We start from the raw sequence: 27779 nt of genomic DNA, 5'->3' as shown, positions 1-27779 counted from the left end.
TGAGGAATCAGGTCCACTTTATTTTTTATTTTTAAATAGTATAGAAAAATAAAACTTAAAATATGACTATAATGATATAAAAAAGTTTTTACATTGTATAATCTCATAAAATATTTGTACAAAATTGGATGTTTTTAATTAATGATAAATTCCTTCATTATGTGGTCAAAAAGTTTCTGAGCAAAATCATAATGTGCAGACTGGTTGAACAAGTTGTTGTCTTGATTGGGGTCTGTTTTCACTAAATATAACTCTTGTGCATGAATGTTGGTAATATTAGCCTCAAACGTCTCCGGGTTGTATTCAACCCATAAAGTAAGCCTGTAGTCACTGGTTCTCATGGAGTAACCCATAATCCTAATGTCTTGCAGGTCAGGCAAGTCTGAGTTCCACTGGGGAGAATCAGCCGGTCGGGGATAGGAGCTGTACGCAGCAGATTCAGCAGGTTTCTTTCCGGCTGTAGAGAAGTATGGAAGAAGGCTCCGACCTTCAGTGCATAAATCAACAAGAAATGAAGGTACAGGACAGGCTGGTACATGAGGGAGTCCGGCAACGTCAGCAATGGTTGAATAGAGGGAAACTAATTCTACAGGATCTTCCTTGATTTTACCTAAAAGACCAAATATGACATCAATAAGGCTGACACTTTAGAATGGCCTCATAATGTTACCCCAGTTATGATGAGTGAGTTTAAAGGGGATTCCTGCTTCAACTTTCAAAAAAATATATATTTTTTGTATAATGTATAGTTATGTTACCAATATACTTTCTGTATCATTACTTCATAGTATAGATGTATCCAGATTCACTACAACATGTCTGCTACATTCCCTGCCTCTGCTTTAATATAGGCTATGATAGTCTCTCCTGACTGGATGTGCAATACCATGTAATGGGGAAGTCCGCCCATCTGCACTAGAGGTCAAGTGAGCCCCCTATGGTTGAATCAATATTTTGCAATAAGTAAAATGGCAATGGCCATTTTTACCAATTCGCACGATGCACATTGCAAATTGTTAGAGTTCACTGTGTCTAGCAAATTCCCAAAAATTAATCAATCGCTTATCTCTCCCTCATGGTTATTAAGATATTTGCTTGCAGTTATCCAGTAGAAACTTTGAAAGTTCACTCACTGGGATAAAATTCTGTCCTGGTCATGTAATCAAGTGAATGGTTAGTAATGATATGTACCGTAGAAAAAAGTTTCTATATAATGATTGCAAGCAGAGATATTGAGTACAGTGATGATTTGGTATAGAAAGTATTTAGGTACATTTCTAACTTTTATTATTCATATATTCATATGTCTATGAAAATCAAAATATCCCTTGAAAAAAAAGTCTGAGAGTGACCCTGTCAATCGATTCATGCTGCCCAAACCATGTACATACCCATACATACAAACACTGTAACCAAATCAAGTATTGTGAGGCCGGGTACACGTATCGCATAGAGAGGGAAATATAAGCTATTTTTCTTTTGGTAAAAAGTCACAATTATAGCCCATGCCATATTTAATTTGTAATTGCCAACTTTTTCCTTTTTTTCATTGTCTTTTTGGAAACTGGGCCGGGCTTATAAGGAAGGAGAGGGCTGTTTGAGCCTAACAAATTTTTTATAATTTAATGAAGAAATTGACAAAGATTTAATTTTCTGAAGCACAGTGAAATATATTAAGAGGCATTTAAAAGTCTTTCAATAAACTAGACCCATTTTGCTTGGTGTTAAAGGGGTATTCTCAAGTTTGGAAGGATAGGAAATAAGAGGTCTGACCGCTGGGACCATCAGCGATCCAAAGAACCAGAGCTCTGAAGAACTCCATGTGAATGGGGGTTGAACATGCACAGTGCCGCTCCACTGTTAGCGGGAGTGCAGAAGACCAGCCAAGCGCTGCACTCCGCTATCTCCAGCACTCCCATTCAGAAGAGTGGAGTGGCAGTGTGCAGTATCAATCACCGCTCCATTCAAAAGGGGCTAGCTTCGGCTCTCAGGATCGCTGGTCAGACCATCAGCCATCGGGAAGTTATTCCCTATCCCATGGATAAGAAATAACATCCAAACTTGAGAATATCCTTTAATACTGGTGTATGAAATGTCGATAAATTTCTTAGAAAGTATATTATAGTGTAAGTAAACGGATATTAAAAAACCCAATTCAGTGACCGCATGAAAAAAAATCTGCAGCAAATTCTAGACATGTTGTCGACTGTAAAATCAGCAGCAAGGCCTATCTGTAAAAACGCTGCAGATTTTTTTTGTGGATATCTTTAATTGCAATGAGTAAAATTTGCACCAATATCAGCACCAAAAATAGCAAAAAATCTAAGTGCTGAGCTGGTTTAAACATTGTGATATTCACAATACAATTGATATATTGTACGTTTTATGTAAAGATCAGGATCAGAACCTGTTAGAGGAAAACATGGCATTGTCAATGCTTACTTCTGGCTAGACCCAAAAAGCCCTGGTGTCAATCAAAGGGTTCTCACATAGATCACTCATATGAACTTGTGTTGTTGTCTGCATCTGATGGACCCCTCAGATATTAAGAAAAGTCAGATCTGGTCATTGGGACCACCACTGATCCACAGATGAAGCCAATCCTGAACCCCATGTACAGTGAGAAGGAGGGACCAAAAATAAGAACCCACACTAACAGAAAATATTGAAAAGTAGCAAAAATTGTTGACTTTACCTGGAGGTTTTCTCTTGGTTTCAATACTAAAGGGGTCTATGTACGGAAAGATGTTATTCTGAGCCTGCTTTGCGGTCCTTATTCCTGGTACATAAAACATCAGTGGCACACGTGTGGCCACATCAAAATTGCTGTACTTGGCCCATTCTCCGTGCTCTCCTAAAGACCATCCTGGAATGTCAAAAACACAATACCTATATAAATGTTCATATGTATAAGAAAGTAACAGCGATGTGATATCTCCCCAATGTGATTACCGTGATCGGAGACAAAAACAATCATGGTGTCATTTGCAAGTCCTAGATTTTCCAGTGCACTTAACAATTGGCCAACTTGACTGTCCAAGTAAGAGACGGAGGCGTAATAACTCTGCCGAATTAAGCGCTTAATAATAAAAAAAAAACATTATTATTCTCACATCCTCCGGAGAGATTTTAGTGCTTCTTTTTCACACGTTATTATTATTATTTATTATAGCACCATTTATTCCATGGCGCTTTACATGTGAAATATGTGTTTCCCCAGAAGTTGCTTTAAAGAAAAAAGCAAAACTCGTGATTTTAATTTTTGTAAAACATCTTTTGCATCTGCACCAAATATTGAATGAATGACTCCCCAAAGTCTACCTGGAAGTGTGGAGGAATGGGGCCGTATGGAAAACTGATGTTCAACGCTTGAAGGTCCTCTCGCTTACGAATGTCAGTCCATGGGTTGTAAGCGACGGAAGGAAGATTCCTGGGTACGTCCGGGTCGGGTGCCAAGGAGATATTTTCAATGGGGTATAGCTTTAGAAACTCCTAAAACGAAATGGAGAAGCTGAAATGTAACGTGCCAAGAACTTACAACCTACCAGACAAGGAAAGTCCTAGAACAGGAAAAGTACATCTCGTACCTAAAATTATCATATATGTGCATGTAAGAGAGTTTCAGTTCTTATCACATCTGCAAACCTTAGGAAACACGAACTATATAAACACCGGATAATACATGTACAACATAAATATGAGAAGGTGGAAAGTCCCAGTTACCTTTGGAAATCTGAATGGAATGTGAGGTTTATGATATCCGACTGCCAGGAAAAACAACGAGTTCTGCTGATGGACGGTTTTTAGGAGTCTTATGGCTTCTTCTGTGCTTTGTATATCTGGTAATGTTCCTTCTGGGACTTCGGATACATCAACTGGACAAACCAAGTTGGCATGAAGCAGTCCGTCTTTGCCTTTGCAGGTCTTAACAAAGCATAAATCACATAAGTGCAGTCAGATATTATGCAATGATTAAGTCACTGCTTATATATAAATATATATTATGTACACACAAAATATAAAATGATGAGAACTAATAATAAGCTGTGCACAGTCATGAGACTGCCCATCCTGGCACCTGATCAGCACTTCCCATTATGCTGGATGCTTTATATGAACCCGAGTAGTGAGAGCCAGCAATCCGGTCATTCAGGAGACCACCTATAAGCCAGGAGGCCACTGAACACTTCCTTTCGCATCTTGTAGGCTGAAGCTACACAGCCACTTTGGTTGTGGCACAAATCGAAAGGGCAAAGATTGCTGTATGCCGCTGCTGAATGCAAGTGCAAGGGATCACAGTGCAACCTGGAAGATGCCACGACAAGCAAAAAAACTTGTTCTGACTTTTTTTTATACATGTTTGTCGTAGATGCAGTAACCTGCGGGTTGCAATGTAAACCCCTTTAATTGCATTAGCCTGCAATTCTAGCAGCTGCATACACCCATCTTGTCATGGACATAATCACCATTTAGCTTAAAGGGGATTTAAATGCTGCTTATGCCATAACATAGAAAAATAAACATCTCTTCCTCCTAAATTCCCCAGCCCCGTTACAGCACCAGTAGTCTGGTGGTCTCTCACCAGACCCTGTTCGCTGCAGACATGACATTCTACAGTATACGGATATGCACATAGCCTCTTCAGAGAGGAAGAGGATGGGACCTCTAGTGCCACCTACTGGAAGGAGAAATCTTAAAAGTTAAGGTCGATAGTGACTTTTATGTTTGCTCCTTCCAATAGGTGGCACTAGAGGCTTTACCCTCTTCCTCCCTGAAGAGGCTAGTTGCATACTTGAAATCCTAGAGAAGTATTGCATGGCCTATAAGTCTCTTTACGCTGACTTGGAGGAGATTCTGTACTGACCCATGATGTCACCGCTATTCAGCTCTACGCCAGAAACCGAAACCAATACCCAAGCTTTGCAGACCACCAAATGGAAGTGTTCCTTACTAATCTGAATGCTCGTCTAAATCTATTATTACTGTATTGTAATACATGCAAGAATGAGGGAAAACAAATTGTTGGGACTGACGTCTCTCCTATCGAATGGTCACAAGTATTGATGCCCCAGGGAGGGCAGAGTGGTCAGACACATGAGCAGAGGGTCTTGTGTAGGACAGTGATACGTGGCACACAATTCCCATACATACCTTGGTGTTCTCATACTTCTCTGTAGATGGGTGGTAAGGCCTAACAGACCAGCTGTATGGGTAGTCATCGGTGTGGTTGGATGAGATGCCTAACGGGTGACAGAAGGATGGTGATACAACGCAGCATCAGAGGATCATCATTAGGAGACTCCAGAAGAGCCACAAAGAAAATATGTGCATTGCTTACATTTTCTGTTGCTGGCCTGTTAGTCCATCAGAAAAAGTCTACACTAATTATTTTATTCGTCTTCATAGCGGTAACATATTCCACAGACCTGTACAAAGATGGTCATAACTCTTACAATTTAGTGTTTATAGCAATTTATAAACTACCAGTGGGATCTAAAATTAGTGAGGGAAATGCGGCCAAACCCATTCAGCTACATAACCTTTACTTCTCTTTCAATTCCCACCTTTTAAGGGTCATATATTTTTATTAGATGGTGGCCCGATTCTAACGCATCGGGTATTCTAGAATATGTATGCGGCAGACCGGGCGCAATTAGCAGAACTGTGTTAAAATTTGGCGCCAAAATCGCTGATTGGTCGCGTTCGGCAACCGCAACCAATCAGCAAAGCGGTGTTTAAATTTGGCGGCAATATCGGTGATTGGTCGCGTGCGGCGGCCGCTACCAATCAGCGAACCGTGTTAGTGAGGACTGGAGAGCGTGTTTAAATTTGGCACCAAAATCGCTGATTAGTCGCGACCAAACAGCAGAGCGGTGTTTAAATTTGGCGCCAATACTGCTGATTGGTCGCGGCCGCCGACCGCGACCAATCACCAGAGCGATGCAAAGCGGGGTTTAAATTTGGCACCAAAATCGCTGATTGGTCGAGACCGCTGGCCGCGACCAATCAGCGATTTTGGCGCAAAATTTAAACAACGATCTGCTGATTGGTCGCGGCCGTCAGCCGCGACTAATTAGCGATTTTGGGGCCAAATTTAAACCCCGCTCTGCTGATTGGTCGCGGTCGCCGGCCTCAACCAATCAGCAGAGCGTTGTTTAAATTTGGCGCCAATCTCGCTGATTGGTCGCGGTCGCCAGTCGCGAACAATCAGCAGAGCGGTGTTTACATTTTGCACCAAATTCGCTGATTGGTCGCGGGCGGCTGTCGAGACCAATCAGCGAACCGTGTTAGTGAGGACAGGAGAGCGTGTTTAAATTTGGCACCAAAATCGCTGATTAGTCGCGACCAATCAGCAAAGAGGTGTTTAAATTTGGCGACAATACTGCTGATTGGTCGCCAAAATCGCTGATTGGTCGCCGGCCGGCGGCCTCAACCAATCATCAGAGCGTTGTTTAAATTTGGCGCCAAAATCGCTGATTAGTCGCGGCCGGCGGCCTCAACCAATCAGCAGAGCGTTGTTTAAATTTGGCGCCAAAATCGCTGATTAGTCGCGGCCGGCGGCCTCAACCAATCAGCAGAGCGTTGTTTAAATTTGGCGCCAATCTCGCTGATTGGTCGCGGCTGGCGTCCGCGACCAATTAGCACAGCAGTGTTTAAATGTGGCGGCAAGATCGGTGATTGCTCGCGGCCGCTATTTAAATGTGGCGCCGAAATCGGTGATTGGTCGCGGGCAGCGGCCGCGAACAATCAGCAGAGCGGTGTTTAACTTTAGCGCCAATATCACTGATTGGTCGCGTGCGGAGCGCGCGACCAATCAGCGAATCGTATTGGTGAGGAGCGGGGAGCGGAATCGTATTAGTGAGGACCGGGGAGCGCCGCTGCCTGTGCGGATACTTCCACTGCGAGAACCCGGGACATGAGCGACTGCTCGCAGCAGAAGTATCCCGAACCGCAGCGCCGCTCCCCGGTCCTCCCTTCACACCCTAGCCGCTGATGTCCGCACAGTATCCGCATGGTGTTACAAAGGTGCGGACATTTGGGTTAAAAATCGCTGATTGGTCGCTGGCGCTGCCCGCGACCAATCACCGATTTGGGCGCCAAATTTAAATATCGGCCGCGACCAATCACCGATCTTGGCTCCACATTTAAACACCGCTGTGCTGATTGGTCGCCGACGCTGGGCGCGACCAATCACCGATTTTGGCGGCACATTTAAATAGCGTCCGCGACCAATCAGTACAGCGGTGTTTAAATCTGGAGCCAAGATCGGTGATTGGTCGCGTCTGATATTTAAATTTGGCACCCAAATTGGTGATTGGTTGCGGGCAGCGCCAGCGACCAATCAGCGATTTTTAACACAAATGTCCGGATACTTCTGCTGCGAGCGCTCGCTCATGTCCCTGGTTCTCGCAGCAGAAGTATCCGCACAGGCAGCGCCGCTCCCCGGTCCTCCCTTCACACCCTAGCCGCTGATGTCCCCACAGTATCCGCATGGTGTTACAAAGGTCCGGACATTTGTGTTAAAAATCGCTGATTGGTCGCTGGTGCTGCCCGCGACCAATCACCGATTTTGGCGCCAAATTTAAACATCGGCCGCGACCAATCACCGATCTTGGCTCCACATTTAAACACCGCTGTACTGATTGGTCGCCGACGCTGGGCGCGACCAATCACCCATTTTGGCGGCACATTTAAATAGCGTCCGCGACCAATCAGTACAGCGGTGTTTAAATGTGGAGCCAAGATCGGTGATTGGTCGCGGCCGATGTTTAAATTTGGCGCCAAAATCGGTGATTGGTCGCGGGCAGCGCCAGCGACCAATCAGCGATTTGTAACACAAATGTCCGGATCTTTGTAACACCATGCGGATACTGTGGGGACATCAGCGGCTAGGGTGTGAAGGGAGGAGCGGCGAGCGGCGCTGCGGGTCAGGATACTGCTGCTCCGAGCGCCCGCTCATGTCTCGGGTTCTCGGAGCGGAAGTATCTGCACAGGCAGCGCCGCTGACATCCATGCGGCTACGGCGTGAAGGGAGGACCGGGGAGCGGCGCTGACATCCAATTGGTCGCGACCGGTATTTAAATGTGCCGCACAAATCGTTGATTGGTCGCGGACTTGGCCCGCGACCAATCACTGATCTTGCGGCCAAAGTGAAACACTACTGTGCTGATTGGTCGTGGACGCTGCCGCGACCAATCACCGATTTGGGCGCCAAATTTAGATATCAGTCGCGACCAATCACCCATCTTGGCTCCACATTTAAACACCGCTGTGCTGATTGGTCGCGGCCGATATTTAAATGTGGCGCCCAAATCAGTGATTGGTCGCGGGCGGCGGCGGCGACCAATCAGCACAGCGGTGTTTAAGTTTTGCGCTAAGATCAGTGATTGGTCGGGTCCGAAGACCGCGACCAATCATCGAATCGTCTTGGTGAGGACCGGGGAGAGGCGCTGCCTGTGCGGCTACTTACGCTGCGAGAACCCGGGACATAGCGGGCATACGCAGCAGAAGTATCCCGACCCGCAGCGCCGCTCCCCGGTCCTCCCTTCCACATGGAGGTCAGCGGCGCCGGCGGTCCTTCCGCTGACACCGGCCGGGAGATGAGCGCCTCGCGCCGCTCATCTCCCGGCTGCATCTCCGTCCCGCAGATGGGTCCGGCGGTCGGGTTCCTTCTGCTGTTGCCGGCCGGGAGATGAGCGCCTCACGGCGCTCATCTCCCGGCTGCATCGCCGCTAAGCTCCGTCCCGCAGTTGAGCCGCTAACGGCCGCCATCTTTTTTCAGAAATCCCGCGGCGCTAATTTCCTGGACAGACAGACACACAGACAGACAGACAGACGGGATAAGACGATTATATATATAGATTTTTCTGTTCTGTTGGAGTTTTTAATGGCATTATGTAATGTACTACAATATATTGAGAGAAGAAAAAATATTTATGGGGTATAATGGAAAAAAACAGCAATTCAACATTTTTTGTGATACACCCATTCAGTATAAATGACACATTAACTTGTTTTATTGTAGGGCAGTGTGTAGTTTTTTTGGTACCATTTTGGAGCACATTCACTTTCTATTCCATATACCTACCATACCTGGAGAATAAACCTTTAAGCAACCTCTGTGCATATACAGTTGAAACCAGAAGTTTACATACACTATATAAAATTACACATAACATGTTTTTCTCAATATCTGACATGAAATTAGAATAAACCTTTCCCGTTTTACGTCAATTAGGATTACCATAATTTTTAATATTTGCCAGAATGCAAAATGCTAGAATAATGAGAGAGGAGAATGTTTTAAGGCATTTTATTACTTACAGCAAAGTCAAAAGTTTACATACACTAAGATTACTATGCCTTTAAACAAATCTGGATTGCCCAGATGATGATGTCATGTGTTTGGAAGCTTCTGATAGTTTTTTTTGGCAACATCTGAGTTAATTACTGACACACCTATGGATGTATTTTAATGCACACCTGAAACACACTGCTTCTTTGTGTAGCATCATGGGAAAGTCTAAAGAAATCAGCCAAGATATCAGAAAGGGAATTGTGGACTTGCAGAAGTCTGGCTCATTCTTGGGTACAATTTCAAGATACTTGTTCATCTGTACAAACAATTATACACAAGTACAAACAAGATGGGAATGTCCTGCCATCATACTGCTCAGGAAAGAGATGGGTTCTGTGTCCCAGAGATGATCGCGCTTTGGTCCGACATATGCATATCAACCTAAGGACAAAAGCAAAAGACCTTGCTAAGATGATAGCGGAAGCTGGTAAGAATGTGTCAATATCCACAGTGAAACAAGTACTGTAAGGCCACTCTGCCAGGAAGAAGCCATTACTCCAAAAGAAACATAAAAAAGCCAGATTAATGTTTGCAAATGTACACAGAAACAAAGACCTTAATTTTTGGAGACATGTCCTGTGGTCTGATGAAACTAAGATTGAACTTTTTGGGCATAATGACCATCGTTACGTTTGAAGGAAAAAGGGAGAAGCTTGGAAGCCTGAGTACACCATCCCAACTGTGAAACACGGGGGTGTCAGTATCATGTTGTGGGGTTGTTTTGCTGCAGGAGGAACTGGTGCACTTTACAAAATAGATAGCATCATGAGAAAAGAAGATTATGTGGCAATACTGAAGCAACATCTCAAGACAACAGACTGGAAGTTAAAGCTTGGGCGGAAATGGGTCTTCCAAATGGACAATGACTCGAAGCATACTGCCAAAATAGTAACAAAGTGGCTTAAGGATAACAAAGTCAATGCTCTGAAGTGGCCATCACAAAGCCTTGATCTCAATCCTATTGAAAATTTATGGGCAAAGCTGAAAAGGCAGGTGCGACCAAGGCAACCTACAAACCTGGATCAGTTACACCAGTTTTGTCAGGAGGAATGGGCCCAAATTCCGACCAACTATTGTGAGAAGCTTGTGGAAGGATATCCCAAACGATTGACCCAAGTCATTCAGTTTAACGGCAATGGTACCAAATACTAATGAAATGTATGTAAACTTTAGACTTTGCAGTAACTAATAAAAATGCATTAAAACATTCTCTCCCTCTCATTATTCTGGCATTTGGCAAATATCAAAAATTATGGTAATCCTAATTGACCTAAAATGGGAAAGGTTTATTCTGATTTCATGTCAGATATTGAGAAAACATGCATACAGAGGGGAAAAAAAGTATTTAGTCAGCCACCAATTGTGCAAGTTCTCCCACTTAAAAAGATGAGAGAGGCCTGTAATTGACAACATAGGTAGACCTCAACTATGAGAGACAAAATGAGAAAACAAATCCTGAAAATCACATTGTCTGATTTGGAAAGAATTTTTTTTTCAAATTGTGGTGGAAAATAAGTATTTGGTCAATTACTAACAAGCAAGAATTCTGGTTCTTACAGACCTGTCACTTCTTCTTTAAGAGGCTCTTCTGTCCTCCACTCATTACCTGTAGTACTGGCACCTGTTTGAACTTGTTATCAGTATAAAAGACACCTGCAACCTCAAACAGTCACACTCACTATGGTGAAGACCAAAGAGCTGTCGAAGGACACCAGAAACAAAATTGTAGCCCTGCACCAGGCTGGGAAGACTGAATCTGCAATAGGCAAGCACCTTGGTGTGAAGAAATCAACTGTGGGAGCAATAATTAGAAAATGGAAGACATACAAGACCACTGATAATCTCCCTCGATCTGGGACTCCACACAAGATCTCACCCCTTGGGGTCAAAATGATATCAAGAACGGTGATCAAAAATCCAAGAACAACATGGGGGGACCTAGTGAATGACCTGCAGAGAGCTGGGACCAATGTTACACAGGCTACCATCAGTAACACACTACGCCGCCAGGGACTCAGATCCTGCAGTGCCAGACGTGTCCCCCTGCTTAAGCCATTACATGTCCAGGCCCATCTGAAGTTTTCTAGAGAACATTTGGATGATCCAGAAGAGTATTGGGAGAATGTCATATGGTCAGATGAAACCAAAGTAGAACTGTTTGGTAGAAACACAACTCGTCGTGTTTGGAGGAGAAAGAATGCTGAGTTTCATCCAAAGAACACCATACCTACTGTGAAGCATGGGGGTGGCAACATCATGATTTGGGGCTGTTTCTCTACCAAGGGACCAGGATGACTAATCCGTGTACATGAAAGAATGAATGGGGCCATGTATCGTGAGATTTTGAGTGCAAACCTCCTTCCATCAGCAAGGGCATTGAAGATGAAACGTGGCTGGGTCTTTCATCATGACAATGATCCCAAGCACACAGCCAGGGCAACAAAGGAGTGGCTTCGTAAGAAGCATTTCAAGGTCCTGGAGTGGCCTAGCCAGTCTCCAGATCTAAACCCTATAGAAAACCTTTGGAGGGAGGTGAAAGTCCGTGTTGCCCAGCGACAGCCCCAAAACATCACTGCTCTAGAGGAGATCTGCATGGAGGAATGGGCCAACATACCAGTAACAGTATGTGCCAACCTTGTGAAGACTTACAGAAAACGTTTGACCTCTGTCATTGTCAACAGAGGATATATAACAAAGTATTGAGATGAACTTTTGTAATTGACCAAATACTTATTTTCCACCAAAATTTGAAAAAAAATTCTTTCCAAATCAGACAATGTGATTTTCAGGATTTGTTTTCTCATTTTGTCTCTCATAGTTGAGGTCTACCTATGATGTCAATTACAGGCCTCTCTCATCTTTTTAAGTGGGAGAACTTGCACAACTGGTGGCTGACTAAATACTTTTTTTCCCCACTGTATGTGTCTTTTTATATAGTGTATGTGAACTTCAGATTTCAACTGTAGATCGGGAAAGCAAGTAAACTCAACTTTTTCTGTAAAATCATTCCACAAGTAAATATTATAATATTGTCCAAATTTGGACATTTTCTTTCAGATTTTCACGTCTGCTCTGATCATTTGTGCAATCGTATTGAAAAGTATTTATGCAAAGAAAGAACTACCTAAAGAAGATCTCAACAGGTCATGATTTGGAAATCTATAACTATCCAGTGAGCTTTTATCATAAGGCTAGGACTACACACAATCTTTTTTGTATCCAGACTCTCCCATTTTAACTATTAAGAAACTGTTCCAGTCCACAGAAGTGCATAAAATGGATCAGGAGCGTACTACTCCAGTACCCCATGAATTCCTGCTTGCTAGAGGGTTTCTGTGCTCCTGATGACTGGCAGTGCCAACCAGCAGCATGGCCGAGCCACTAACCCCAACTGTGAGCTCTTCCATGTTGCAGAGGCAGTTTTGTTTCTGCATTGGAGGAGCTCGTCACCTTGCTTACTAGCCACCTTATCAGTGGTTGACGGTCTTCTCTCCTAAACAAGGAACCATAGTGCTCACAAGCTCTTGCTTACAGCTTGCAAGCACTGCTCTGAAGCTGTCCATATTGCTGGATCCAGCCATCTTCAGAGCAATGATTATAAACTCTAAAGAAATGAGCTTACAAGCGCGTGCTCCTTGCCTCGGAAACCTGCCACCGCTGATTAATGGCAGAGGTTGCTGGGAGCTTAGGGAACGAGCAGTAATTTCTAGAAGTAAAGAATCCTTCTTAAGAGGATTTTTAATAACAAGTAAATTGGAAATGTGTTTGTTTTCAGGAAGCACTACACAATTTTACCCATTTTAGATGATGAAAAAAAGTTAATTTGTTCCTTTATACAGGTGCTATAGCTAAAATTTGTAAAATTTCAGTAAAAAGGCAGGATTCACACGTTGTAGCTGAAATCATACAGGCATGCAGTTCAGCATAGTTTAAGAGTGGCTAAAAGCAGTTTAATTGTCAGTGATTGTGTGGCTACGCACCGAAAATAATAGTTTACGACGCGGCCATCAAAAATCAAATCGAAATCTGTATGGTGACACAGCCACAACTTGTGATCACGGCTTCTGGGTATTTGGCAATGTTTTTCATGAAAATTTAAAAATCCCCTTACCTGGGTGGAAAACCTTCCCGACCGACATAGTCACGTAACCATGCTCTTTAAAATACTGGGGTAGTGTGGAGTAATTCCCAGCATGCTTCCTCCAGTACGAGTTAAAGTCAAACAGTCTGGTGGTTTCAGGTCTCCTTCCAGTTAAGAAGGACACTCTGCTGGGTGCACACACTGCTTGCTGTAGTACAGAAAAGAGACAGAGTATATGCTACATGTTATAGATTGTATTATGGATTATATAAATAAAAATCTCATTAGTGGACACTTCATAGCACCTCCTGTAAGTAGATAATTAAATTAGCAAGGTGTCAACAGTTCCAATAAGAGTAAACTTTCTTTGTGCATTTTTCTTGCTAGCAAAGGGGTGCAAAAATATGCAGGTAAAGATAATTGCCCTAAGAGGGACTGAACGTCTCCAGTCCACACCAGGGACATCACACGGCACAAAGGAAATGCAGTATTTTCATGCAATGTACAGGTTCTTCTCACAAAATTAGAATATCATCAAAAAGTTCATTTATTTCAGTTCTTCAATACAAAAAGTGAAGCTAATATATTATTTAGAGAGTCATTACAGAGTGATCTATTTCAAGTGTTTATTTCTGTTAATGTTGATGATTATGGCTTACAGCCAATGAAAACACAAAAGTCATTATCTCAGTAAATTAGAATACTTTATAACAACAGCTTGAAAATGGTTTTTAAAATCCGAAATGTTGTCCTACTGAAATGTATGTTCAGTAAATGCACTCAATACTTGGTCGGGGCTCCTTTTGCATCAATTACTGCATCAATGTGGCGTGGCATGGAGGCGATCAGCCGGTGGCACTGCTGAGGTGTTATGGAAGCCCAGGTTGCTTTGATAGCAGCCTTCAGCTCGTCTGCATTGTTGGATCTGGGGTCTCATCTTCCTCTTGACAATACTCCATAGATTCTCTATGGGGTTAAGGTCAGGCGAGTTTGCTGGCCAATCAAGCACAGTGATACTGTTGTTTGTAAACCAGGTATTGGTACTTTTGACAGTGTGGACAGGTGCCAAGTCCTGCTGGAGAATGGAATTTCCATCTCCATAAAGCTTATCGGCAGAGGGAAGCATGACGTGCTCTAGAATTTCCTGGTAGACGGCTGCGCTGACTTTGGTCTTGATAAAACACAGTGGACCTACACCAGCAGATGACATGGCTCCTCAAACCATCACTGATTGTGGAAACGTCACACTAGACCTCAAGCAGCTTGGATTGTGGTCTCTCCACTCTTCCTCCACACTCTGGGACCTTGATTTCCAAATGAAATTAACATTTACTTTCATCTGAAAACAACATCTTGGACCACTAAGCAATGGTCCAGGTCTTTTTCTCCTTGGCCCAGGTAAGACACTTCTGGCATTGTCTATTGGTCATGAGTGGCTTGACACAAGGAATGAGACACTTGTAGCCCATGTCCTGGATACGTCTGTGTGTGGTGGCTCTTGAAGCAATGACTCCAGCAGCAGTCCACTCCTTGTGAATCTCCCCCAAATGTTTGATTGGCCTTTTCTTAACAATCTTTTCAAGGCTGCGGTTATCGAGGTTGCTTGTGCACCTTTTTCTATCATACTTTTTCCTTCCACTCAACTTTCCATTAATATGCTTGGATACAGCACACTGTGAACAGCCAGATTCTTTACCAATGACTTTTTGTGAATCCCATTAATTCAATTTATGACTATATTTTTCTCACTTCACTTCCTCAACTTAGGCTATTTAGTGCTGATGCATCACACAGAAATCGGATACAAAAATATTTAAACACAGGTTGTAATGTAAGAAAGTAGGTAAAAAGCCAAGGGGTGGAATACTTTTGCAAGCCACTCTATGGAATACTCCATTGTGGTACTGCATGTGACAACTTCTGAAGTTTTCCCCGTTGAGGACACCATGCCCTGCTTCATTTTGAACGAAGTGCCTTCCAAAAGCAGCCTAAGAAAATGGTATAAAATAATAAAAGAAGCACTACTCACTATACAGTTCCCCCATCAATCCAGAAAAAGTCATGTCACATCAACATTCACACGAACTTTGCACTGACTTTAGGGGTCATATCAGGCCAATGACTGGCTGCAGTGGTCACTTGAATGATGGAAGTGATATCATAAATGCAAAACTGATGGGGATTACCAGAATAGATAACAGTTATTTTATACCATTTCCTGCACTTTGCCTGTTTTTAAAAAATCCTAGACAACTTCTTAGAAATTATATTAAAGAAGCACTCCTCCCTTCAATTTTTTTATTTTCTTAATATATTGCAATCATATTATATAGCACTGTGCACTTACAATTGCCCATTTTCCCTTTCTACCCAGTTAATTCTTCTCTTTTCCATTAGGTCTATGACATCACATGATTAAAAATTGATCAGCTGAATCCTTCTTAGCTCTATATAGAAACAGGAAGTTAATTTTCCCTGCATGAGGCATAAGTCACTGAATAAGTCTCTGGGGGGTGGAGGGGGAGCAGCTGGGTCAGGAGTTGAAGAGGAGAATGATAAATGCAGGGACAAGAGACTTCCTGTTTCTACACAGAGCAGAGAAAAGGGAAGAATTTACTGGGTAGAAAGGAAAAACGAGCAATTGTAAGTACACAGTGCTATATAATATGATGATTGCAATATATTAAGAGGATAAAAACGTTGATGGGATGAGTGCTTCTTTAAGTAAGGGGAGAACCCTGTTAAAATGATCTGCTTTGTATTTGATACACTTGAGAAGATCACATTGGTGAAATATGTGTTGTTCCATAAGTAGTGATTGCTTTTACCTTACCTGGGCATAGGCATTTGTAAACAGAATACTATTAGATGCCAGCTGGTCAATGTTCGGAGACTTCACAAGACTGTCACCGTAACAGCCAAGGCTTGTCCTGAGGTCATCGACAATTACGAGGAGCACATTCTTACCGGTCACGTCACCTGAAGTGGAAAAGGTGATAATCAGTTATAACAGGGGGCTACCAAAAGAGTCATAGTACTATGACTATTATCATTTCTCTTTTTGCAATATGTTTTAGTCCTACAAGTGGAACGTGTGATCTTTGGATCGCATAGATAATACACTGCACTACTTATGTCAGTTTAACACCAACTGGTAGCCTGTTAGACCCAGCCTTTGGCATGATCTAATAGGACATTGAAGATTACAAACCCGGAGGCCAAAGCAACCCATCGGTATCTTACAGTTGTGTTTTGGGGTGTCAATGGACTGAAATCGGGAGCAATCTCCATCTGTGAAACTCCTGAGCTGCCATGGTGGCATTTCAGAACATGGCTAGGATCAGGTGCTAACAGTAGCCCCAGCGATCTTGGTCAGCTTTAGGGCAGTGCTTACAAGCTCAATTAATAAAGAGCTTGTACACACTCCGCATGTTTGACCAAAGTAGTGACCAGTAAACTATTCAACAATAAGGCTAGGGCTACACAACGACTTCGGCTGCGGCACAGGTCACACTAGGTATGTCATGCAAGGTGAGTGAAGGAACAAGTGTACAATGACGGGAAGAGGGGGAAGGGAGCCCAACAACTAGGGAAAGGGGGAGTGGAGATGTCTAGGCATATCTAATATCACCCTGACTAACCTATCGTCCCTATATAGGTTCCTCACCTATCGCCGAGAAGGAAACCTAATCCCTGAATGTCCATAGAGCTAGGCTCTAGGTAGGGAGGGGACGGGGTGAACACTAGTCAGGTCCCACTGTGACTAAAGACAACAAGGTAAACAAACAAAGGGGATACACTTAGCTTGAGAAGACAACAGAGAGATAATGCCAACTGTCCTCCAAGGGAAGTCCAAGAAGAAACTAGCCGACTACTAGTACTGGACAGAGGAACATAGAACTATCACCGGTGACTCTCTGGAGACACTGAAAGCTTTTAACTACCAGGCAAGGGTGTGTCAATTAGCAGCAGAAGGTGGTGTTCGCTGCTTGGTCCTAAAGGAAGAAGGATATCACTACACTACAGAGATGAGAGGATCAAGAAGGCGTCTGCAATGCCAAGCGCAGTGACCTTCTACAGCCAGATCCAGACCAACTGTCTGTCACACTTGATACACCCGTGACGAGGTGTTGCTGATACTTTGCAATACAATACAAGTGAACGTGGTTGCATTGCGACCTCATTGGTACTACGACAGCGACAATCCAACAGGTACTATTTTTTGCGCCAGAGGTACCCTCATGGTCGCAGTGCGACCCCATTCACTTATATTGAGCTATGCTGTAGCAGTGGCACTTAGCGATAATTGGTGGCACGACCTGTGTTGCGGCCAAATTATTAGAGGAAGGGGGAATTTTAATAACCAATAACTTGCAAAGTTGCTTCTTTTTACAAACACTTTCCAATTTCCTGCATCTTTGAAGATGGGAATAACACTATGTTATCTTGATTCCACATATTATATTACCTGGATTAGTTCAAGAGGCATGCGCTTGGTGCTGTACAGTCTAGCCCATATTCCCAAAATCACGCCCATAGAAGTGTGGTTGATACCCCAGCAAGATCTTTCCGCCTCTTGCAGCACCACTAAAATTCTCTGCGTGCTTGGTATTGGCTCTAACTATGGAAGCCCAGCACTGTGATTCCCCGCAAGCTTAGTGCAGACACGCGGTTCTGCAGGGGGCAGGGGGAGAGGAGGACATCAGTTACCCTTCTATGGGTTCTAAATACGCCTTTTGGACTAGTCTGTGTGATTATATGTGTGCACCACAATGTTAAATTGTGAGTTTTGCAAAAGTAGGGGGATCTTTAGATAAACACAGGGGGTGACAGGACTCAGTGTTAGAAGACAGATGCACTCCAGTTATCAGCTAATGGGGGTAAATCTTGTTGACAGTTTGCTTTTAAAGTGGTTCTATAATCAGATCTTTAATATTTACTGGAGTTTTGCTTTTGCAAAAAACTCCTGTCACCAGTTGCAGTTTGCTTTAAGAAAACCAACTGCGCTTTACTTCCCTTCCTCAGGTTTAACGCTGAGTCTCTTACACTGTGTCATGATAGGTATGGGAAGGACCCAGCGTAGACGATGGGAAAAAGGGGGAAGCCCAGCAACTAGGGAAAGGGAGAGTGGAGACCCCCTAGGCAGATCTAACAACACCCTGACTCCCCTATCGTCCCTAGATAGGTTCTGCACCTATCGCCGAGCAGCATACCTTAGCCCTGGCTGTCCCTAAAGCTAGGCCCTAGGAAGGGAGGGGGAGGGGTGAGCACTAGTCAGCACCACTGCAACTAAACACAAACAAGGGAAACAGACAAGGGGATACACTTAGCTTTGAGAAGACACCAGAGAGATCACGACTACAATCCACAAAGGAACTCCAAGAAGAATCTAGCTGACTGCTAGAACTCCAGACCTGAAGAGAGGAATTTACTCTATTACCAGTGATTCTCTGGAGAAACTGAGGGTATTTAAAGATCTAGCAAGGCTGTGTTAATTAGCAGCAGAAGGTGGAGATCACCGCTGGGTCCTAGAGAGGGAGGGATGATGAAAGGATCAAGAAGGTGTCTGCAAGGCAAGCGCAGCGACCTTCTACAGAATGACGTGTCTGTCAAACCTGATACACCTGTGACAGATCCCCCTCCCTCTACAAGTGGCCTCCGGACACTCAGGACCAGGTTTCCCTGGATGAGAGACATGTAAAGAATGAACCAACCTGGGGGAATTCACCTCCGATGCTGAAACCCACATCCTTTCCTCTGAACCATAACCCCTCCAGTTCACCAAGTACTGAAGGGAACGACGTTGAAGACGAGAATCCACACTCTTTGAAATTTGGAACTCCAAATTGCCATCAATCATGATCGGGGGCAGCGGCAGGGGGAAGGACTCAAGAGGTAACACATACTTCTTGAGCAGAGATCTGTGAAACACATTGTGGATCCTAAGAGCCTGAGGTAACTCAAGACGAATCGCTGCTGGGTTAATGATGGCGGTTATTTTATAGGAACCAATAAATCTTTGTCCCAGCTTCCAGGAAAAAACCTTCAACTTGATATTCCTGGTACACAACCACACAAAGTCATTCACACTTAGGTCCGGACCTGGCGAGCGTTTTCTGTCAGCCATACGTTTGTATCTGTCCCCCATGATCTTCAAATTACTCTGAACCCCAGGCCACAGAGGAGCACGACGAAGCAAAACATTCCTCCTCAGGAACTCCCGAAGCCCCTCCCCCACTAAAGGTACCAAACTGTGGATGAAAACTGTATGCACTAAAGAAAGGTGACCTGCCAGTAGACTCTTGGCGATCCTTATTAATAGCAAATTCGGCCAATGGTAAGATGCCCAATCCCCTGGTTCTCGGAGACAGAATACCTGAGGTAAGTCTCCAAATTCTGATTAATGCGCTCGGTCTGTCCATTTGACTGAGGATGGAAGGCAAAAGAAAAAGACAACTGCACCCCCAGTTGAGTACAGAAAGCTTTCCAGAATTTAGAAACAAACTGGGTTCCCCAATCTGACACCACATCGGAAAGAACCCCGTGAAGCTTCATAATCTCATTAATGAATACCTGAGCAAGAGTCTTGGCATTCGGAAGTGCCGGTAATGAGATAAAATTAACAATCTTACTAAACCTATATACAACCACCAGAACCACAGTCTTTACTGCAGATACTGGTAGGTCAGTAATAAAATGCATGGACAAGTTTGTCCAGACAGACGGATATGCGATACTTTAGAATGCGCGCAAATACTGCAAGCAGACACATGTTCAACCACATCCTGATGCAACCCTGGCCACCAAAAACAACGAGAAAGGAGATCCGCAGTTGCCTTACCACCTGGATGACCAGCATACACAGAGTTGTGATGTTCGAATTACTTTACGGTGCAGATTAGATGGTACAAATAACCTCCCCGAACGGCAGGAGGCAGGGGCGTCCCCTTGAGCCTCCAACACCTCCCCCTCTAGGTCAGTGTACAAAGGCGAAATGACTACCCCCTTCTGCAAAATAGGGGCAGGGTTCTCATGGTCACCACCACCAGGGAAACTCCGGGATAACGCATCATCCTTGATGTTTTTAACCCCTGGACGGAAAGTGACAACAAAATTAAACCTAGTAAAAAACAGAGACCATCTAGCCTGCCTAGGGTTGAGACGTTTAGCAGACTGACGATATGACAGGTTCTTATGGCCTGTGATAACAGTAATAGGATGGACTGCCCCCTCCAACCAATATCGCCATTCTTCGAAAGCTAATTTAATCGCCAAAAGCTTCCTATTACCCACGTCATAATTGTCTCAACCTCCTGAAAACCTGTCCGGGAGGGCAATTTTAGGTTCAAGTTGGACCAGTCTACCCGCAGAGTCCTAAACATTAGGAGTCTGCGGCCACTGCCGCTGAACCTCAAATTGAAGGTCAGTCACTTCCAGTGACAACCTCCGAAGCTGCTGTGCCAGCGCTGAAATGGGATCCATAAACCCATAAACAAAAAAAAACACACACACAAAAACTTCCCCAAAAGTCAGTTTTTTTTAAATGGCTGCTGATAATGTCATGCTAGGTATGGGAAGGACCCAGCGTATGATGACAGGAAAAGGGAGGAAACTCAGCAACTAGGGAAAGTGGGAGTGGAGACTCCTAGGCAGATCTAACAACACCCTGACTCCCCTATCGTCCCTAAATAGGTTTCGCACCTATAGCCGAGCAGGATACCTTAGCCCTGGCTGACCCTAGAAATAGGTCCTAGGTAGGGAGGGGGAGGGGTGAGCACTAGTCAGCCCCACTGCAACTAAAGACAAACCAGGAAAACAGACAAGGGGATACACTTAGCTTTAAGAAGACACCAGAGAGATCACGACTACATTCCACAAAGGAACTCCAAGAAGAATCTAGCCAACTGCTAGAACTCCAGACCTGAACAATGGAATTTACTCTATTACCAGCAATTCTCTGGAGAAACTGAGGGTATTTAAACATCCAGCAAGGGTGTGTTAATTAGCAGCAGAAGGTGGAGATCACCGCTGGGTCCTAGAGAGGGAGGGATGATGAAAGGATCAAAAAGGTGTCTGCAAGACCAAGCACAGCAACCTTTTACAGCCAGATCCAGAATGACTGTCAAACCTGACACACTCGTGACATACTGCTCCTGGCGCCTTTTATTTTCTGTAGCACTGACACCATGTTGACAGCACTGCAGGCAATGAGTGAGCTCAGCGACTTTGCTCAGTGCCACTTAGCTCAATGATTGGTTGCAGCGCTGTTGACGCGATATCAGCACTGCAGACAATAACAGACACCGGAAGAAGCAGCGGAGCCTCAGCGCTGGACCACGAGGGCGAGTAAAGCACAGTTTGTTTTTTAAAAAAACAAACTGCGCCTGAAGACAGGGGTTTTCTGGAACTGGAATAACCCTTTCATGACCTATCCTTAGAATAGTACACCCAGCCCCCCACCAATGAGCCTTTATAAGATCAATCCAGATGACTACAGCTACGCCATGCAACTCCATTCAACGTTGTAGTGGACGGTTCTGTGCTCTGCAGAACAGATACTATTGTCTTGAATTTGAGCATTGCTGTTACATTTAATGTGTTTACTAGTGATGACCGCAAGTGCTTGTTACTCAAGTTTGCCGAGGGTGCTCGGGTATGCACCGAGTATCGCGGGTGCTCGAGTGAGATAGCTGCGTCCCCATGTTTCACGATTAGACAGCCAGAAAACATGCAGGGATTGCGCGTGTTTGTCAGGCCCTGGGGACTCGAACATGTCACTCGAACACCTCGGATACTCGGTGCATACCCGAGCACCCTCGGCAAACTCCAGTAACGAGCACTTGCGCTCATCACTAGTATTTACATCTGGCCAGCGCCAGAGCTTTATACTAGCTGATAAGCAGTGTTACCGAGTGCTGGACCCACACCGATCTGATGATGAGCTGTCACTATCTGGTGACCAGACAACCCCTTTAAGTTGCTACATCTGTATGAAGTTAACCCTTCTTACAAATACGTCCTAACAACAGGTAACATGGATACAAAGTCCTGGGGTCCACACGTGACCCCGAGCTGCTCGTTCACACATAGACACTGATCACAGCATCAAATATCCACAACTAAGCTCTAAAGCATCGACAGCTGGTTCACAAACCCCTACACATGCAGCAGCCAAGAATCAACGCAGATTTAAAGACATCCTCATCCTTTTTTTTGAAGTTTGCAGCAGGTTTTACCCATAAAAATGGGGAAATGTCTGCACACAATACAAGGTTTTTGCAGATTGTACCCATTGTCTGAAGTGGACAGTCACACTATCGTTCATGCTGCCATCATCTATATGGCTTATTAAAAGAAACAGGAAATCCTCCTAGAAAAGATTCTACAGTAACTTTCCATCTCATGAGGGCGCTTTACACTTGTCTTATCAGTTTGTCACTGAAAAAGTCCCAGAACTTGTTCCTGTAACTAAATAAGTCTCGCCTAGTTTTCCGTGTGTGACGGTGCCCACTTCCCATACACATAATGTCATATACCAGAGGGGGCTGACATCTGCCGTCTTCTGGGGGCCACTCCATCATTGACAGGGGACGATACAAGGAGAAGGCACAGGATCCCGGGGATGGAGGAACCTGGGGATTTCATGCTGCACTTTCCCCGTCACCTCTGTATAGATGAAGCCTCTGCAGCTGCTTCCTATGTGTGGTGAGAGGCGCTCTGTGATTGGGGTGCAGCTGCCGGAGGAGGACGGGACATTGTGTAGGAGAGGAGGACAGGACATTGTGTAGGAGGAGGATTGGACTAGATTCAGCCATGGAGGCAATGCTCAGTGACAGCCTGCCCGCCCCCAGATCACTATACTGCAGTGACTGACCTGGATTACAGACTGTGTATAACGACATTGAGACATCAGGACATAATCATTTGTGTCAGTTTTGGAACTTTGCTGCCACAAAAATCGCTGCAATAAAAAATGTAAATTCAGTTTTGCTTGTGATGTGCAATATGTGGGGTCCACGCGATGGACCCACCAGGAGTATTTGGTGAGGTGTTGCTGATTTTCGGCAGCATTAGGCTATGTCTCCACGATGAGTATTTGCCGTTGCAGAATTTCTGCACTTGTTATGTAAATTAGATTACTTGCGTTTTTTCCATTGTTTTTTTACTATGCGATTTTCTCGCGTTTTTTTTATGTCATGCTTTAAATAAAGCTGCTTTGTTTTTCAAACTTTCTGGTAGGTGACTTACTTAGGTGCGGATTACATGCGTTTTTGATGCGATTCTGCCACGGAAACACACTAAAAACGCATGTGCGTTTTTTACCTGCAGATTTTCCGCATCTAATGCAAGTCTATAGGGAAATTCCGCACAGAAAACTGCGTACCTGCTAGAAAAATTACCAGCTGCAGCTTGGAAACCAGCACCGCAGGTCAGTTAATGCAGCATAAAAAAAAGCCCAGTGGGCAGGAGATTTCTATAAATCCCATCCACTTTGCTGGTACTGTAAGACGCTGTGTTTTTGCTGCAGCGAAAATATGCAGCGTCAAAAACGCAATAAAACCTGATTGTGGGAACGTGGCCTTACTGCACCTACCAGCTAAATTAATGTTCTTGTGTTTTTTCCAGTGTTTTTTTTTACATGCGGTTTTATCACACTTTTTTAGCTGACATTTTTGTCTCTTGTTGGTGTTTCGTGTTTTAAATAAAGTTGCTTTGCGTTTGACACTACTTTGGTAAAACTTTATTGATAGTCATGTGCAGATCACATGCGGTTTTAGTACATTTTCAGTTTATGCTGCATAATAAAAAACACAGGGGGCGTCAGATTTCCATATATCCCATTCATTTTACTGGGATTGTAAGATAATGAGATTTCTGCGCAGTGAAAATCCATAGCGGAAAAAATATGGGAACTTAACCTCAGAGGCGGAGGCGCTGCAGCCGATCACAGCTGACTGAAAGCAGTTACAATATTAAGGAATGTGATGGTGTGATATGGTATGTGGGTATCATTTTGTGTATATTTATATTTTACTGATTTTCAGTGTTCTCTTGTTCCTCTGTGTCCCTCTAATGTTGACTTCTCTTGTAGGTTGAGTTGATATTTGTTAATTGATGAATAGCTGGTATTTATTATCGGATATCAGCTCCCACAGTTTACTGTACTGTTATCTTTGCCCAGGGTCAGTGAATAATGCTGTTTGCTAATATGCTAATGACATGTTGAACCAGGCTAGCTTGTTGATTTTGTAAAGCAATGGAAGGACCAACAATGAGACCTTCCCACCCTGACCTGTGAATGAGGAGAGGGACTTTTACATATTGCAGCCAGGAGAGACACTGGTCAGATGCAATGTGGGACAATGACGTGAGCACAGCATGTCAGAGAGAATGGGAGAAACCTGGATGACTTTGGAAATACTTCCTGAAGGAATATACACTGTTCAAAAAATAAAGGGAACACTCAAATAACACATCCTAGATCTGAATGAATGAAATATTCTCATTGAATACTTTGTTCTGCACAAAGTTGAATGTGCTGACAACAAAATCACACAAAAATCATCAATGGAAATCAAATTTATTAACCAATGGAGGCCTGGATTTGGAGTCACCCCCAAAATTAAAGTGGAAAAACACACTACAGGCTGATCCAACTTTGATGTAATGTCCTTAAAACAAGTCAAAATGAGGCTCAGTATTATGTGTGGCCTCCACGTGCCTGTATGACCTCCCTACAACGCCTGTGCATGCTCCTGATGAGGTTGCGGATGGTCTCCTGTGGGATCTCCTCCCAGACCTGGACTAAAGCATCCGCCAACTCCTGGACAGTCTGTGGTGCAACGGTGGATGGAGCGAGACATGATGTCCCAGATGTGCTCAATCGGATTCAGGTCTGGGGAACGGATGGGCCAGTCCATAGCTTCAATGCCTTCAACTTGCAGGAACTGCTGACACTCCAGCCACATGAGGTCTGGCATTGTCCTGCATTAGGAGGAACCCAGGGCCAACCGCACCAGCATATGGTCTCACAAGGGGTCTGAGGATCTCATCTCGGTACCTAATGGCAGTCAGGCTACCTCTGGCGAGCACATGGAGGGCTGTGCGGCCCTCCAAAGAAATGCCACCCCACACCATTACTGACCCACTGCCAAACCGGTCATGCTGAAGGATGTTACAGGCAGCAGATCGCTGTCCACGGCTTCTCCAGACTCTGTCATGTCTGTCACATGTGTTCAGTGTGAACTTGCTTTCATCTGTGAAGAGCACAGGGCGCCAGTGGCAACTTTGCCAATTCTGGTGTTCTGTGGCAAATGCCAAGCGTCCTGCACGGTGTTGGGCTGTGAGCACAACCCCCATCTGTTGACGTCGGGCCATCATACCACCCTCATGGAGTCGGTTTCTAACCGTTTGTGCAGACACATGCACATTTGTGGCCTGCTGGAGGTCATTTTGCAGGGCTCTGGCAGTGCTCCTCCTGTTCCTCCTTGCACAAAGGCGGAGGTAGCGGTCCTGCTGCTGGGTTGTTGCCCTCCTACGGCCCCCTCCACGTCTCCTGGTGAACTGGCCTGTCTCCTGGTAGCGCCTCCAGCCTCTGGACACTACGCTGACAGACACAGCAAACCTTCTTGCCACAGCTCACATTGATGTGCCATCCTGGCAGCCAGACACCAGCCAGAAAGCATTGGTACTGAGATGTGGTCTGTGGTCCCCACCTGCAGAACCACTCCTTTATTGAGGGTGTCTTGATAATTGCCAATAATTTCCATCTATTGTCTATTCCATTTGCACAACAGCATGTGAAATTGATTGTCAATCAGTGTTGCTTCCTAAGTGGACAGTTTGATTTCACAGAAGTTTGATTTACTTGGAGTTATATATTAAGTGTTCCCTTTATTTTTTTGAGCAGTGTATGTGGAGAAACATATGGACTATTTTATCCTCTGTCTGCTGGATTGTTGGACTCTCATCTCCCAGGGCGTTTGTCCCATTACTGGACAGCATTCATGTTTCTGGACTATATTATCCTCTGTGTGGTGGATTGTATATGGACCTTTCAGTATTGCCTATAATAAAGGTCTTGGGATTGTTCACTCTTCTCTTGCTCTGTTGACTGTGATGTTGGAGAAAGACCCAGTGACAAGGAACTTGCCCTGATTCATCAAGACTGGTGATCTCTACCTCAGTATTGAGGAAGGGTCCGCTGGAGTTAGGAAAAACCGCTGCAGCCAATCAGTGACCAGTAAATGCTCCGCTTCATCACTTGTGGGGTTTTTCGTTAAGTGATTTTTCTTTTCGGTCTTTAGGTTTTTTTTATGCCGTGTTTTATGCTATATTCTTCAAAATGAGACACATACAGTAGGTTGATGAACTGTCCCCCAAATCAAAGATACGCTTTATTTTCTTTCTTTTACCTTTTTTTGCATCTGTTTGGAGCAAAAAGTGGTTCGATCCTTTAAAATGTCAACAGAGCAAAAATAAAGCTTCATTTCTGCATGTCCTTGCCCGGAAAAATGCGTGCGGAATTTAACACACGTTTTTCGCGCGTTTTGGACATGCGAAATTGCCTTGCGTTTTTCAAATGCATTGTAGAAGGCAATTCCGCATGCGTAAACGCACAAATAATGGACATGCTGCGGATTTTTCCGCACATAAAATATGCTGCGGAAAATTCCGCAGCATGGGCATAGAACATGCAGATTGACATTGGGGACCATGGGGGACGGTTTACCAAGCGTTTTGCAAGCGTTTACGCTGCGCAAATTACACAGCAAAAACGCTTGAAAAACGCATCGTGGGCACACAGCCTAAATGTGGCATTTCGAAAAGTTGCAAATGATGAATTAGGAGAAGACATCTGGATAAGGAAATACAAGGCCATATTGTCGAATAAAAAAAAAAGATGAAACCAAGTAAAAAGAAAAAGGCGCAAATTAAATAATGAATCAGGTGAAAAAAGAGTCACAATTAGAACCATTAATGCTCCAGTAAAAGGTGCAATAACAGTGATTAATTGGGGTCAATATCTGCCCCCACGTAAACTCATTGGTCACGTGACATCATCCGGAAGTCAGCAGGGGGCACAGGTAGCGGGGATGGGGGAGCTGAGGTGATGGTGCGGCAGGAAGAGATTTTTTGTTTTTAAACCCTATGGGCACCATTTACTTTTAAATAAAGCGTACCGAAAAGGCCCTTTGCCCCCTTTCCAAACATGTGACGCACAAGATGCCAATGTTCTGTAATGGGGAACTCTGCCTGCTTTTTGGGGGATCCTAGTCTCACATCATCACAGCTTTTATAGACTTGATCTCTGTTATAGGGGTACCTAGTTATGGGGTC

The 27779-nt window shown here is 44.2% G+C and overlaps 1 protein-coding gene across 1 annotated transcript; it reads right to left on the bottom strand.

Annotated features, from left to right (window-relative positions):
* IDS (iduronate 2-sulfatase) lies at window positions 1-23158 on the bottom strand. Its single transcript, XM_073641224.1, has 9 exons — window positions 22976-23158; window positions 16273-16418; window positions 13470-13647; window positions 5152-5240; window positions 3724-3924; window positions 3322-3492; window positions 2953-3079; window positions 2696-2866; window positions 1-610 (listed from the first exon to the last, which is right to left on the bottom strand). Exons 1-9 carry the CDS (start codon window positions 23082-23084, stop codon window positions 135-137), a joined length of 1668 nt encoding a protein of 555 aa, XP_073497325.1. The 5' UTR covers window positions 23085-23158; the 3' UTR covers window positions 1-134.
* Window positions 23159-27779: the final 4621 nt, after the last annotated feature.

This window comes from Phyllobates terribilis, unplaced genomic scaffold (genome assembly GCF_046119375.1).
Source record: "Phyllobates terribilis strain yellow unplaced genomic scaffold, ASM4611937v1 Scaffold_7__3_contigs__length_470593459, whole genome shotgun sequence".
In the NCBI taxonomy this organism is placed as follows: Eukaryota; Metazoa; Chordata; class Amphibia; order Anura; family Dendrobatidae; genus Phyllobates; species Phyllobates terribilis.
This window is presented reverse-complemented; position numbering and strand designations above follow the sequence as displayed.